This window comes from Enhydra lutris, unplaced genomic scaffold (genome assembly GCF_002288905.1).
Source record: "Enhydra lutris kenyoni isolate GAN:26980312 unplaced genomic scaffold, ASM228890v2 scaffoldscaffold8, whole genome shotgun sequence".
NCBI lineage: Eukaryota > Metazoa > Chordata > Mammalia > Carnivora > Mustelidae > Enhydra > Enhydra lutris.
In genome coordinates, this window is record NW_019154092.1 from 2,168,269 (window position 1) to 2,181,427 (window position 13,159).

General features: G+C 47.5%; 1 protein-coding gene across 1 annotated transcript in view; it reads right to left on the minus strand.

The window, feature by feature from the left end:
• LOC111142396 (phosphatidylinositol 4-kinase alpha) overlaps positions 1–13,159 on the minus strand; it is a 118,299-nt gene that overhangs the window by 60,018 nt on the left and 45,122 nt on the right. Inside the window, exons 15-19 of the mRNA XM_022495456.1 lie at positions 11,797–11,892; positions 11,237–11,420; positions 10,687–10,790; positions 8,397–8,565; positions 4,750–4,800 (exon numbers count right to left, since the gene is read on the minus strand). Of these exons, the coding sequence (XP_022351164.1) occupies positions 4,750–4,800; positions 8,397–8,565; positions 10,687–10,790; positions 11,237–11,420; positions 11,797–11,892 (604 nt within the window). The remainder of the gene's footprint in view (positions 1–4,749; positions 4,801–8,396; positions 8,566–10,686; positions 10,791–11,236; positions 11,421–11,796; positions 11,893–13,159) is intronic.

Consider the following 13,159-nt stretch of genomic DNA (forward strand, 5'->3'; position numbering starts at 1 on the left):
TAACTAAGAAAAGTCAAATTCAAAATAGCTGACATTCCCAGGAATGACAGAGGTCGACAAAAAACAATTTGAGTTCTTCACGGTGACTTAGGTGCTACACAGAAAGCATATTCCTCGGGATCAGGACGTGGTGAATGTTGCTAAATCCTAGAGGCAACGATGCTGTGGATGGGGCTTTGTAGAAATTCCTGAAATGCCAGTCTTCATGTGGGGCACATGCTTTGGCTTTCATCCCTGGACGCAGGGAGACCCTCAGACGAGCTCCCATAGTGGGTCTGGTCTGAGAAAGCAAGCGACATTCAGATGTCTTGATGTTTCGCTACTTGGGTAAAATGAGTGGAATTCAAAAAGGCTGCTCAGAATTCAAGGCTCCTGGTGCCTCTGCAGTGCTGGGGACTCTGGGCGGTAACACTGAGAGCATCTCTGTGTGTGCTGTGTGTGCAGCTAAGAGCTGCAAGAGAGGCCTTTTCTTCTTTGCAGCCGAGGTAGAGCAGGGTTTGAGCACAGGTTGGCTTGACTCCAGAGTCACCCATAGAGTCTTGTCACGGAGGGCTTTGACTCAGTGAGACCAATACTAGTCATGGTGGCAGAAAAAGGAGAGCACCTCACGCTCCCCACTGTAGGGGGCCACTGTGATGGGTTTGCCTGCAGGTTATCACTGAGTCTTTCCACCAACACTAAGAGGTTCGCACTGTTATCCCCTCTTTTTGGCAGAAGAAACAGCTGAGGTCTCAGAGGAGACATGATCTGCCCCAGGCCCTGCTGTTCATTGGTAACTCCTCTCCACTTGCTTCCTTTCCAACTTCCCACACCTCCGCCTCCTGTATCTCCTGACCAGTGCAGGGTGGAGGCTACATCTTTGCCTATCACACTTCCAGACCTCTAGGGGAGCCCTGAGCTGGCTGACATCCCACTTCTTGAATTCCTTCTCCAGTGCACTTCCACACTATCCTTTCCTGGTGCTTGTTCCTGCTTTTCTTGTCCTGCTGCTGGTTTCTCGTGTTCCTCCTATTCCTAAATGTGGCTCTCTCAAAAACCCCGCCTATGGCCCTTTGCCATGTCTGTCCCCTACCCAAAAGGTGACCATCTCCCTTCCAATGTGGCCTGCCCCACCTCTGCTGGAGCCAGCCCAGGCTCCTCTGTGATCTGGCCCAGGCCAAGGCCCTCCAGCCTCCACGCTTTTCGTTCACCTACATCCACTCAGAATGCACCCAGACCCTCTCTTTCAGGAACTAGCTGATACAGGTTTAGAGGCATTAGAGTATTAATTCAGAACACAGACCCTGAGCCAGGCTGCCTGGGTCCCAACCCTGGCTCTGACATTTAGTAGCTGTGGGACTCTGAGGCAAGTTCTGTACCTCAGTTTCTCCACCTGTAAAATAGGGATAATAACAGGGGTGCCTGGGTGGCTCAGTGGGTTAAAGCCTCTGCCTTTGGCTCAGGTCACGATCCCAGGGTTCTGGGATCGAGGCCCACATCAGGCTCTCTGTTCAGCAGAGAGCCTACTTTCCTTCCTCTCTGCCTGCCTCTCTGCCTACTTGTGATCTCTGTCTGTCAAATAAATAAATAAAATCTTAAAAGTCTAAAGAAAAATAGGGATAATAACAGCACCTACTTTGCAGAGCTATTGTAAGGATTAGGTGAGTTAATGACTGGAAGGGATTTACATCAGCGCTTGGTGCTTAGCATAAGCTAGATAAGGGCTTCTTGTTACTATCTTTTTTTTTTAAGGTTTTATTTATTTATTTGTCAGAGAGAGAGAGCAAGAGTGAGAGAATGAGTGAGTACAAGCAGGAGGAGCAGCAGGCAGAGGGAGAAGCAGGGTCCCCGCTGAGCAGGGAGCCCAATGTAGGACTTGATCCCAGGACTCTGGGATCATGACCTGAGCTGAAGGCAGCCGTTTAACTGACTAAGCCACCCAGGCGTCCCTTGTTACTATCTTTGAGAGAGTATCTAGCCCAGGGGTTCTTGACTGGGGGGCCCTGGGCGGGTTTCTCCCACTCAACTTCCGGAGAATAAATTCAAAACCTTGTTAAGAGATGCATTTCTATGGAAGGAGAGGGCAAGGGTTTCAAAGGAGTCCATGACCTAAACCCTGTTAGTCCACAAACCTAACTTTATAGGCACTGAGAGAATAAGTAACTTGTCCAAGGCCACAAAAATTACCAGCGGCACAGGTAAACGAGCTCTAAGTGAAGTGCACAAGTGTTTTCTGAGCAGGAGGCGCAGCTTGGCAAATCACTAGTTTACAACAGGGGAACACACAGGACTCTTAAGCATTAGACACCCTTTCTGGTGCTTGATTAACTAAAGGGCTAGACATTAAGAAAAGCGATTTAATCAGTGTTACTTCTGAAGAAACACTATTCTACAAAGTTGCAGGTCAAAGATCACCAAACCTACTGAAGGAGCCTTAGAAATCATATGACTCAGTCTCCTGTGATGCCCTCCAGGCTCCTAAAGTCACTGAGAAGTCACTGATAAGCTGCATATGGACAGACACCGGGGCTTCCTGCCTCAAACCCACTGGCACTTCCACTGAACAAAATACCGGGAGACACTTAATCATCAAAAGATCCAAAACAGAGTATCTTCTTCCAAAAGAAAGGAAAGAAAGAAAAGATTAAAAAAAAAAAGTTAGAAACTAGTTTCTCCTAGAGGGTCCAAGGGGCAAACCAGAAGGCAAATGTAAGATCCCATGATTCTCTGTGCTCTTTGTTGAGCAATAGAATCAAATATTTGTTTCCTCCCCCATAATATAACCATTAACTTTTGTTAAGACTACAATACTTATTCTATTCACGTAAAAGGTCACTGCAGTGGAGTAAACAAAGTATTTTAAGTCAGTGTGTGCTTGCCTATAGTTGCTAACAGTCATGCTGACACTGACCCAGCTGGGCACTTCAGAGCCTCATCTTCATCTTTTCAAGAAGCTTTATGGGCAGAGCAGGCACAGAGAGGTTGTGACGCTCACCCAGGATCCCACGCAGAGGACCAGGAGTCCAACCCTGGCCTCCGTGACCTGAACACCTATGTGTTCCCAGCCAACCTCATCGGTCACTACTCCCAGAAAGTGCAAAGTGCCCCCTGCAATTTCTTCTATGCAGTTACTAAACTCTAAATGACAACAGCTACACATGCTTGAAAGCTCACAGGCACACGGGTCAGAGAACTCTGGTGTTCGAACTCACCAGAATTCAGGAATTCAAGTGTTACCCCAGACAAGCCCCCAGGCTGCCAAAATCTGCTCTCTCTTGGAGCCTGCTGCTGGCCCCTCTCCCCTCAGACGGTCTGAGAGAGTGCCATGGACTTATGCCCCTCACTTTTCCCTCCAGGCCAAACAAAGAATCCATGTACCATGGTACTTCTAAAACACAACTGTACACTAACCAATACTAAGTATAAAGTGAAAAAGTTTATGTTTTAAAAAAACCAATGGACGCAGTGATGAAAAATACGGCAGCAGAGAGTCCTGGCCGTTCTCAAATCCTCAGAGCCTATGGGAGGCACCTGATTGCAGGTGTGAAGGTGGTTAAGGTTCCCAGGGGAGAGGGAAGAGTCACCAGTACAGGAAGTCAGTGAGGGCACGGGCAGACTTGAAGCCCTCCCCCTCCCCCTCCAGCACACTCAGGCAAAGGAGACTATCCTGACACAGATGCAGCAGGGGAACAAGCAACTCAGCTTCTGCTCCAGAATCAGTCACTTACAGGGCAGGGGATCAGGAAAGAAAAGGACAAGCTGAAGGAAGGTGAATGGAGGCAGAATGCTCCACAAAGTACAACCTGTGACATCTTAAAGGCAAATGATAATAAACCAGTCAGCTCCCATTTTCACCCACCTTGGCCAGCTAAAATCAGACCCTAAAGTGCACTGATTCCAAATGATCGGAACACCCAGACTGCAGTAAGAACAGAAACTGAGATCAGGAGAGGTGCCTCTCTGTCCACCTGCCTGACCTCTACAGCCCTGGGTCACCCTGACAGCTCAGAGGTCAACCCCTCTGGTGTTCCATGTGAAGGGACACATGTGTGAGTGCTCAAGACTCGAACTACGGGGGTTGGGGAAAGGTGGGAAGGAACTGGAAGGCAGAAGGAGCTTAACCAGAAAGTAGGTTTAGTGGAAGTTAGAGAATCACAGATGAAAACAAATATTAGAACCTGGGGCCGTGGCTTAGGAGTGGCAGCTGGGAACAACTGAGAAAAGGGAAAACAACTTCTACAAAGGTCATTTGGGAAGAAAAGGCTGCAGGTTGAGACAAGGCAAGATGAAGAGTGTTGTGGCACAGGACAGGGCCTAGACTGTGAGCTGCCACCATGGTGGTGGGTGGGGCTGTGCTCCAAAGTATAACCAGCCCCTTGTGTCCCCTGTGGGACCAGGATGGGGATAGAAGCAGAGCCTGCCCACCATTAGTCAGAGGCACCGGAGCAGGGCATAAGATACAGGACGAACCTGGAGCCACACCTCAGCTCTGGGAGCCACACAAGAGAGAACCAAAGTGTGTTTCCTAGTCAACTGGTGAGGAGGTTCAGGCAGAGCACGGAGAATGGGAGTGGGGGTGTGACCACAGCAGGCACATACCAGTGAGATGGTCACAGAACAGCTGGTGGCAGCAGAAACACAGCCACATGTACAGAATCATTGGGCCTCCAAAGAGCATTTTGCTAAGAAATTTGCTGTGTACCACCAGGCAACACTAAAATATAAGCACAGTATCTGAAGTTTAAAACTACTCAATTAATTAATACTCACCACAGCAATTACAGGAATGAGTACACCCAAGTTCCCTGCGCTGCTAGAAGCCTAGAAAGTAAAAGAATTGAGTCATTGAAAGCATGAGTTCCTTTCATTAAAAAAAGACAAAATGTTAATTTCAGAGAAATAATGAGATATATAGATAGCAATATATAAACACGTTTACTCAATATCATTTTTTTTTTAAAGTAGGCTCCACATGGGGTGCCTGGGTGGCTCAGTGGGTTAAAGCCTCTGCCTTCGGCTTGGGTCATGATCCCAGGGTCCTGGAATCGAGCCCCGCATCAGGCTCTCTGCTCAGCAGCTTCCTCCTCTCTCTCTGCCTGCCTCTCTGCCTGTTTGTGATCTCTGTCAAATAAATAAATAAATCTTTAAAAAAAAAAAAAAAAAGTAGGCTCCACACCCAGTGTGGATCCCAATGCAAGACTTGAACTCGTGACCCTGAGATTAAGACTTGAGCTGAGATCAAGAGTCAGATGCCTAACTGACTAAGCCACCCAGGTGTCCCAACATCATTTTAATACCAAAAAAATGGAAACATGCCAAACAGTAGAATGATTATATAAGTTATGGTACCCATGTAAAATTAAATACCACACAGGTGGGGCGCCTGGGTGGCTCAGTGGGTTAAGCCGCTGCCTTCGGCTCAGGTCATGATCTCAGGGTCCTGGGATCGAGTCCCGCATCGGGCTCTCTGCTCAGCAGGGAGCCTGCTTCCCTCTCTCTCTCTCTCTCTGCCTGCCTCTCTGTCTACTTGTGATCTCTCTCTGTCAAATAAAAAAAAAAAAACAAAACCACACAGGTATTAAAAAGACAACTTTCTGGGTGCCTGGGTGGCTCAGTCGTTAAGCGTCTGCCTTCGGCTCAGGTCGTAATCCCAGGGTCCTGGGATAGAGTCCTGCATCAGGCTGTCTGCTAAGTGGGAAGCCTGCTTCTCTCTCTCCCACTACCCTTGCTTGTGTTCCCTCTCTTGCTGTGTCTTTCTCTGTCAAATAAATAAATAAAATCTTTCAGAAAAAAAAAAAAGATACCTTTCTGAAAAATATCTAGTCACTTTGGAAAGTGCCCACAGCAAATTTTAAACGGAAAAAAAATCAGGATTTCAGAGTATTCAATGATATAATCCTGATTATTTAAAATAAATATATTTCCATAAAAAAATCTAGGAGGAAGTCTATCAAAATGTCAATGATGAGAGACGCCTGGGTGGCTCAGTCAGTTAGCATCTGCCTTCAGCTCAGATCTCAGGGTCCTGTGATTGAGCCCTGCTTTGGGCTCCCTGCTCAGGAGGAAGCCTGCATCTCCCTCTCCCTCTGCCTCCTCCCACCCTACCCCACACTTGTGCTCTCCGTCTCCTCTCTCTCTCAAATAAATAAATAAAATCTTTTTTAAAAATGTCAGTAATGAGTACATCTGAGTAGAGGAATTATGGGTGCTTTTTACTTTATCAGTTAACATTTCTGCATCTTTTCTATAACAAACATCTATTCTTTTCAAGTTATGGAAAATTTGGGGATTACATAAGAAATAACTATTAAAAGGTAGGTTCCCTGGTTGGACACACAAATAAGTCTATAAACTATAGTGCACACCGATAAGCCTCAGTTCTAGAAGCTCTCACTTCAGCACATTCAGTTGATTTTTTCTATTAATAGCAGCAGCCAAGTGCATTGAGCACCAACTGCATGCCAGGCAATTCCAAGCATTTCATATGTAATAACTAAATCTCTGGGGGAGAAAAAGGGGTGTGAGTAGCTTGCCAAAACCCTATAGCCGCTCAGCCATGGGGACAGAATCTCAAGCCCTGCCTCCTCCTCTCTGGAAACTAACGGCTTCCCAGATATGCGATGACTGGGAAGAACTGTTGTTTCTTTTTCTCTCTCTCTCTCTTTTTTAAGATTTTATTTGTCAGAGAAAGACCACGCACAAACAGGGGAAACAGCAGGCAGAGAAGCGGGCTCCCCGCTGAGTAAGGAGCCCGATGCAGAATTCGATCCCAGGACCTTGGGATCATGACCGGAGCTGAAGGCAGCTGCTTAACCGACTGAGTCAACCAGGCATTCCAAGAATTGCCATTTCTTAATTTATAATCATGGCTCTTTGTCTTCATTGAGGCACATGTTGGCCAACCCCCTCTCACAGATTCTGCAAGTCCCCTTATTCTCTGAGGCCCCATCTTAGGGGGAAAGCATAGCAGTTGCTCATTAAACACTGGGCTGGTCCCTCCATGATCGCAAACAGGAACTATTCTGCAAAGAAGAGGATTCACAGCTCTGCACCTGGAAGGTAGAAAAGGGCTCCCTGCACTGTCGGGGCCACAACTCTCACTCCCAGCCCATGAATGAAGCATTACATCCTGAGTCTTAAGAATGTAAACTTGTAGCAAGAGCAGGCAGAGAGGAGCAGCCCTTGAGTCCAGGAGCGTCCTTCTGGGCCCTGAAATACACTTTCCAGGGGAGACAAGAAGAACGACTCCTGAAACACCCCTTAGACACATCACAGCCTCTGCTTTTTTGTCTGCCAAGTGTCTCCCTTCATCTCTGAGCAGCCCTCACTTCCCGATGCCCAAGGCCCCACTGGGCACGACAGATGCCTCTGTCCCTTGTGCATCAGGATGGCCTAGCTGTGCACCATCCTGGGAGATCACTGTCCAGGGGTTTAGCAGAGCAAACAGAGCAAAGGCTCTTAGGACCCCTTCTCGCACCAGCTATTTCCCCCTTAGCCAAGATTTTCACACAGAGGGCTAAAAGCTCCTTTTCATTCAATTTCCAATTTAGCTGTCACCTCCTCAGGTCGTCACACAACCTGATCTAAAGTGGTCCTCTCCACACTGCCCTGTTTTGGCTTTGCTGTCTGCAGGAGCAGGCTCCTTGTCTGTCTGTTCACTTCCGTAAACCCAGCACCTAGAACAAGGGTGAAGAAAGATTTGGCCGTGGCCAAATCTGACCCACACCTGTTCTTGGAAATAGAGTTCTTGGAAATAGAGTTATGGAAGCACAGCCGCCCATTCTTTAACTGGCTTTATGCTACCGGGACAGAGCTGAGTAGTTGCAACAGAGACTCTACGGCCCACAGAGCATAAAATAAGTATAATCTGGCCCTTTAGAGAAGGTCGGCTGACCCTTGACTAGGCACACAGTAGGTAAACAGTAACTGTCTGGGGAAGGAAGGTGGGAGGAAAAGACAAAGGAGGATGAAGGCGGAGACTCTGGTAGAGATAATGGCACCAACATGACAGGTCAAAGAGGACATGATGGGGTAGGGGGCTTAACCTGCCTCAACCTCCCCAGTCTGTCTCTTTGGAGGCTCAAGACCTGTCATTTTATCTGTCCCCATGGACCTGTCTCCCTGGATGCCCCAGATTAGGTCAGATCTGGCCCTTCTCATGTTGTCACTGTGTTCTGATGAAGGCCTCCACCCCCTGGCTTCATGATGGCCGAGAAAAGGAAGAGAGGAGGTTTGGGGGTACACACTAGGCTGCTGTCACTTACCACCCTGGGCCGGGGGAGGTAGCTGCCACGAGCCAGACATGGTTCTACAAGAAAGCCACCCTCTCCGAACACTTGCCAGCAGCCCCGAGAAAGAACCTTTGTTCTTGCTGTTTACCAGATGCCCCCGGGTGACCGCCCTCCCTCCCTCCCTACCTTCAGGGCAGGCCCCTTCTCACTGGCCCGCTCGCTGGCCCGCTTTCCCTCCAGCCCCAGCTGCACAAACAGCTCCAGCAGGTTCATGAGCAGCTCGTCCACGAGGTGCTCATCCTGGATGTTGGCTGCGATGTTGGCCAGGGCATTGATCACCGCCAGGGAGCAGTGCCTGGTAGGGAGAGAAATGACAGCTGCTACAACACAGGGTCTGGACTGCAAGGGTGAGGCCAGCTGACTCCTGCCTCATCACACCCCTCAGTGCCTGTGAATGAAGGAGCCTTCCAGAGGGGATGAGTGTCTCTGTGAACACCAGCTCCCTAAAGGACAGTCAGCTGCTACAGAAATGGCTTTAACCTCTCCTAACATGCATTAAGGGCCTCGGGGAACTGCCTGAGGTCCAGGAATCCACACTTACAGAACTTGTGAAGATCTCAGGACACTTCTGAGTGTTGAAAGCCTACTACATAGCTAAATTCCTGTAAGTTCTCAAATTATAGGAAGCCTTAATTCACTATTACCACCCATGAAACTTTCCTGTGACGATCAGCTTCTTCCCCACACTGCCTCCACCATAGGGCTGATGCTAGTATTAGTTCACATCAGGCACTCAGGAAGCACTCAGTGGCCCTGGGACAACCTGTATTAGGACAGTGCTAGTACAGGTAATCCCTGGATACAAAGCTGACCAGAGAGTCACAGCAAACCAGCAAGGCTGGCCAGACTTCTGTGGGGGCAGCCAGAGCCTGCCACTTCTATGCTGGATGACCTCAGGTGAGTGGCTCATCTTTGAGCCTCAGTTTCCTACCAAATAAAACAAGAATAATAGAATTCCCTCCTCACAGGGTGTAGGATGAATGAAACATTCCACATGAAGCACTGGGCACATTGCCTGGCCCCCAGAAATCTCCCAGCAAACAGCACACCCTTTTCACAGACACGTGAAATCCTGAGAGGTAAGGGCAAACGAATGGCAGTAAAAGCCTCCACTGGTGAGGAAGAAGACAAACCACTTCTGGTGGCGGTAAGACTTTATGGAGGTGGAGTAAGAAGTTGAAGAACTGGTAGGCATGGAGAAGGCCGAGTACTGCATATGGCAGCAAGATGGAGGCAAGGGTCAGAAGGAAAACAGCAGGAGCAAAGACAAGGAGGGGAAGGTGTGAGGACCAAGGAGGTGCAGGAGTCACTTCAGGACAAGGAAGCAATGAGGGAAAGAGGTGTTTTGGTCTGTGAGTCAGTTTCTTCACAGAGACCAGAGATGGATGGATAGATGGATAAAGGGGAAAGGAGCTGAATGCCTCCCTAAACCAGTCCTCAGGCTGTTCTAGTAGCCTGGGCTTGAAATGGAGGCAGTAAGAAGGCAAAGGAATGACACCGGCAAGAGTGTGAATTTATCAAGAGCTTTCCTGTACATGATCTCAATTACCCACACAAATGGAGACAGGTGTTCATTTGACAGATGACAGATGAAGAAACAAAAGCACAGAGAGGGTGATCTTTTTCAAAGGTCACACAGCCACACTTCCAACCACTAATGTGAGTTGGAAAGAACCTCAGAATGAGCCCTGCACGTAAAGGTCAGAAGGAGAGAAAAGAAATGCCAACAAAGGGGCACATGTCTTCCTCCCTGCCCCTTTCTTCCCTAGGTCTGTCAAACTCTTGTGAGATCCTCCCGATGTGGAAAAACATGACCCTGCCCTCAAGGCATTCACAGTAGGGGCAAGGAACAGGCAAGGAAGCATATCTTAGTCTGCCAGGAAAACTGGCCAAACTTTACACAAATATCAAACATCTGAGGATGAAAAATGTCCATTCCTTCCGACCCTCCAAATCCCACCTCTCCGAATCTATCCTGAGGAAAGCGTCAGAGACACTCACAGATACACAGCTATTAGATCGTTCGATGTAGCGCTTACCAGAGGGAAACCTGGCAAACTAACACACCTCCGAGCTGGGGACTGATTAGATCTCAGTGCTGCTCTATGATGGGACACTCTGCAGCCATTAGAGGTGGCACATGGAAGAAGGTTAACAGCATGGCTGATGCACTGGTACATAAAAAAGCCTACTGGCTGGGTGGACACTTTGTTGTCAGGGAGGGTCTGAGGTAATGACACTGAGATGCTCAGCTCCCAGTGGCACTCGCTCATTTCCTGCTTGTGCATGTGCTGATTTGTAACACATACTGCTTTTGTAGGAAAAATGTTTATTCAAAAGACAAATCCCCAAACCTCACACTTTTAAAGGGCGCTGAAAACATAATCTAGAGTGACAACGAGGTCTAGTAAATTACCTGTAGCCATGATCTTTGTAATCTTTAGTGGCTGAGTACACGACAGAGCTGGCCTTCACGCTGATCTGCTGGAAGAGATTCCACACTTCCTGATAAATGTATTGCTGGAAGAGAGTGAGGGACACGGTTACCATGGCATGACTTCCCATGAAAGCCCTTCCTTGGAACATGGAAAAGGCCCCTCTACCATCATTCAGAGCAAAAGCTTCTGGAATGTATGGACCATAAAGGCCCAAAAGAACATCAAGGGCATCCATTCCTAAAGCTTTCAGCAGACTTCAAAAGCTAAAAGGGAAATGGTTTCAACTTAAATTCTATTACATGTTATTAACATCAGCAAGAAAATGAGTTTAAACCCCCTTTTCCCAGCACTTAGGTAGCCATCACTCTATTCCCTGTTACTTGGAAAAAAATCTCCCTATTCACTGTCAGGAGAGCTGTGAGCATTTAACTCATCTGCAGGGTAAATTTAATCTATTTTTGCACTCCTGATAATCAAAGTAACAATGCTTGCAGAGGGTAATGGGTTTTACCGTAGGTCCTGCCTTACGTTTCCGGTGATAACCAGGCAGCCCAGCTGGTCAATGATGAGCACATCAAGGGGGGAGGGGGGCTGGCAGAATTTCTGCTGCAGGATCTGCAGAATTGGCTCCATGACCTTTGGGGTGTCCCTCAGGGCCACCGCAATGTGTCCCAAGGCTCGGATGGTATGGTCAGGAATCAAGTGAGCGTCCCTGTGGGGGGAGAAAGAGAAGCATCCTCGGAACAGTCCTCTGTGAAATGAAGCCCAGAAGCTACAGCCTGGACCTCAAGGTTACCAAAATCTGTCAGATGAAGTGGTCATCAGACAGTGACTGCCTGGAATCCTTACTTCCGGTAGAAACATAAAGTCTCTGGCTCTACTCAGTACAACACAGATCTTTCTCTGCTCCCAAAGAGTAGTCCAGGATCAACATTCTAAGGTGAGTTTCACCTGAAATTGGGGGACAGACCTGATGCATGACTCCATGCTCTGCAAGTAAGAAGCACAGACGTGCGAGATACCAGGCCCCCCCACCCCAACCCAGGCCTGCTGAGAACAACTGGCTGCCCTTTGGGGATGAGACATACTTGTCACTCTCCTGGGAGATGTAGAGCCGGTTGGAGAGGCTGGCCAGGAAGGCCTCCACGATCACCGTGTCCACCGTCAAGCCAGCTTTCAGGCACCTGGACAGTGAGGAAACCCATATGGCATGGGGCATCAGAACAACAGATGAGTGTTTTGTTTCTGGTTTTTGACTCTTTGTCAGGTCTACAGAGTTTAAAGAACTGCTCTGAGCATTTTTTCCCCAGAAATCTGAATGAAAGTCCTTACACAGAATGAATTCAAAGAACTGCTGCAGATTTTGCCCACTTGATAAATATCTCAGTCAGAAACAGTAACTTCATTATTTGACCAGAACAGTTTACTTCAGAATGTTACACTCACCCTGATTCCAATTTAAAATTTCCAGAACTGTTCCTTAACAAAAGTTACAGTAACTGGCTTAAGATAGATGGTTCCAAGACAGCTCAGGGAGTATTATATGATATACCAAGGTTTTACTAGTATGAAGAAAAACTTATTTTTTAAAGAAAAGGGGTAATTTTAAAAGCCCATGAAGACACAAAATCTTTTCAGGCATCTCTTGCTTTCTGTATCTGTTTGGCTCCCATGACAGAGTCAGAGAAGAGCATCTGGCTGACAGAAAAGGGCCGTCATATTCTCTTGATGGGACTTCTGAGAGCATGGAGCCAGAATTCAGAGAGAGAGATACATTTTCATATAAATTAGAATGTATGTGGTTTCTGAGTTTGGAGTGCAAGAGTTCACATAGCAGGAGCCTGGGCAGCAAGGACACTCAATCATATAAAATCCGTCCCTTATGCTAAAAATTACAAAAAACCCAGAAAATGTGACAATGTGTCATTACTCTGGATGATAGGCTGATAGATAACTCTTTCCATTTTTTCTATATTCCCATTTTTAAATTACGTTTATGATCAGGAAAAGAAAAACAAGCCGTATTTAAAAAAAAAAAATAGGGGTGCCTGGGTGGCTCAGTCACTTAAAGCATCTGCCTTCGGCTCAGGTCATGATCCCAGTAAGTTCTGGGATCAAGCCCTGCATCGGGTTCCCTATTCAGCGGGGAGTCTGCTTCTCCCTCTCCCTCTGCCCTTCTTCCCACACTCCCTCCAGCTTATGTTCTCTCTCTCAACATAAATAAAAATTTTTATTTATTTATTTATTTATTTATTTATTTATTTATTTTTTAAAGATTTTATTTATTTATTTGACAGACAGAGATCACAAGTAGGCAGAGAGGCAGTCATAGAGAGAGAGAGGGGGAAGCAGGCTCCCTGCTGAGCAGAGAGCCTGATGCGGGGCTCGATCCAAGGACCCTGAGATCATGACCTGAGCTGAAGGCAGAGGCTTTAACCCACTGAGCCACCC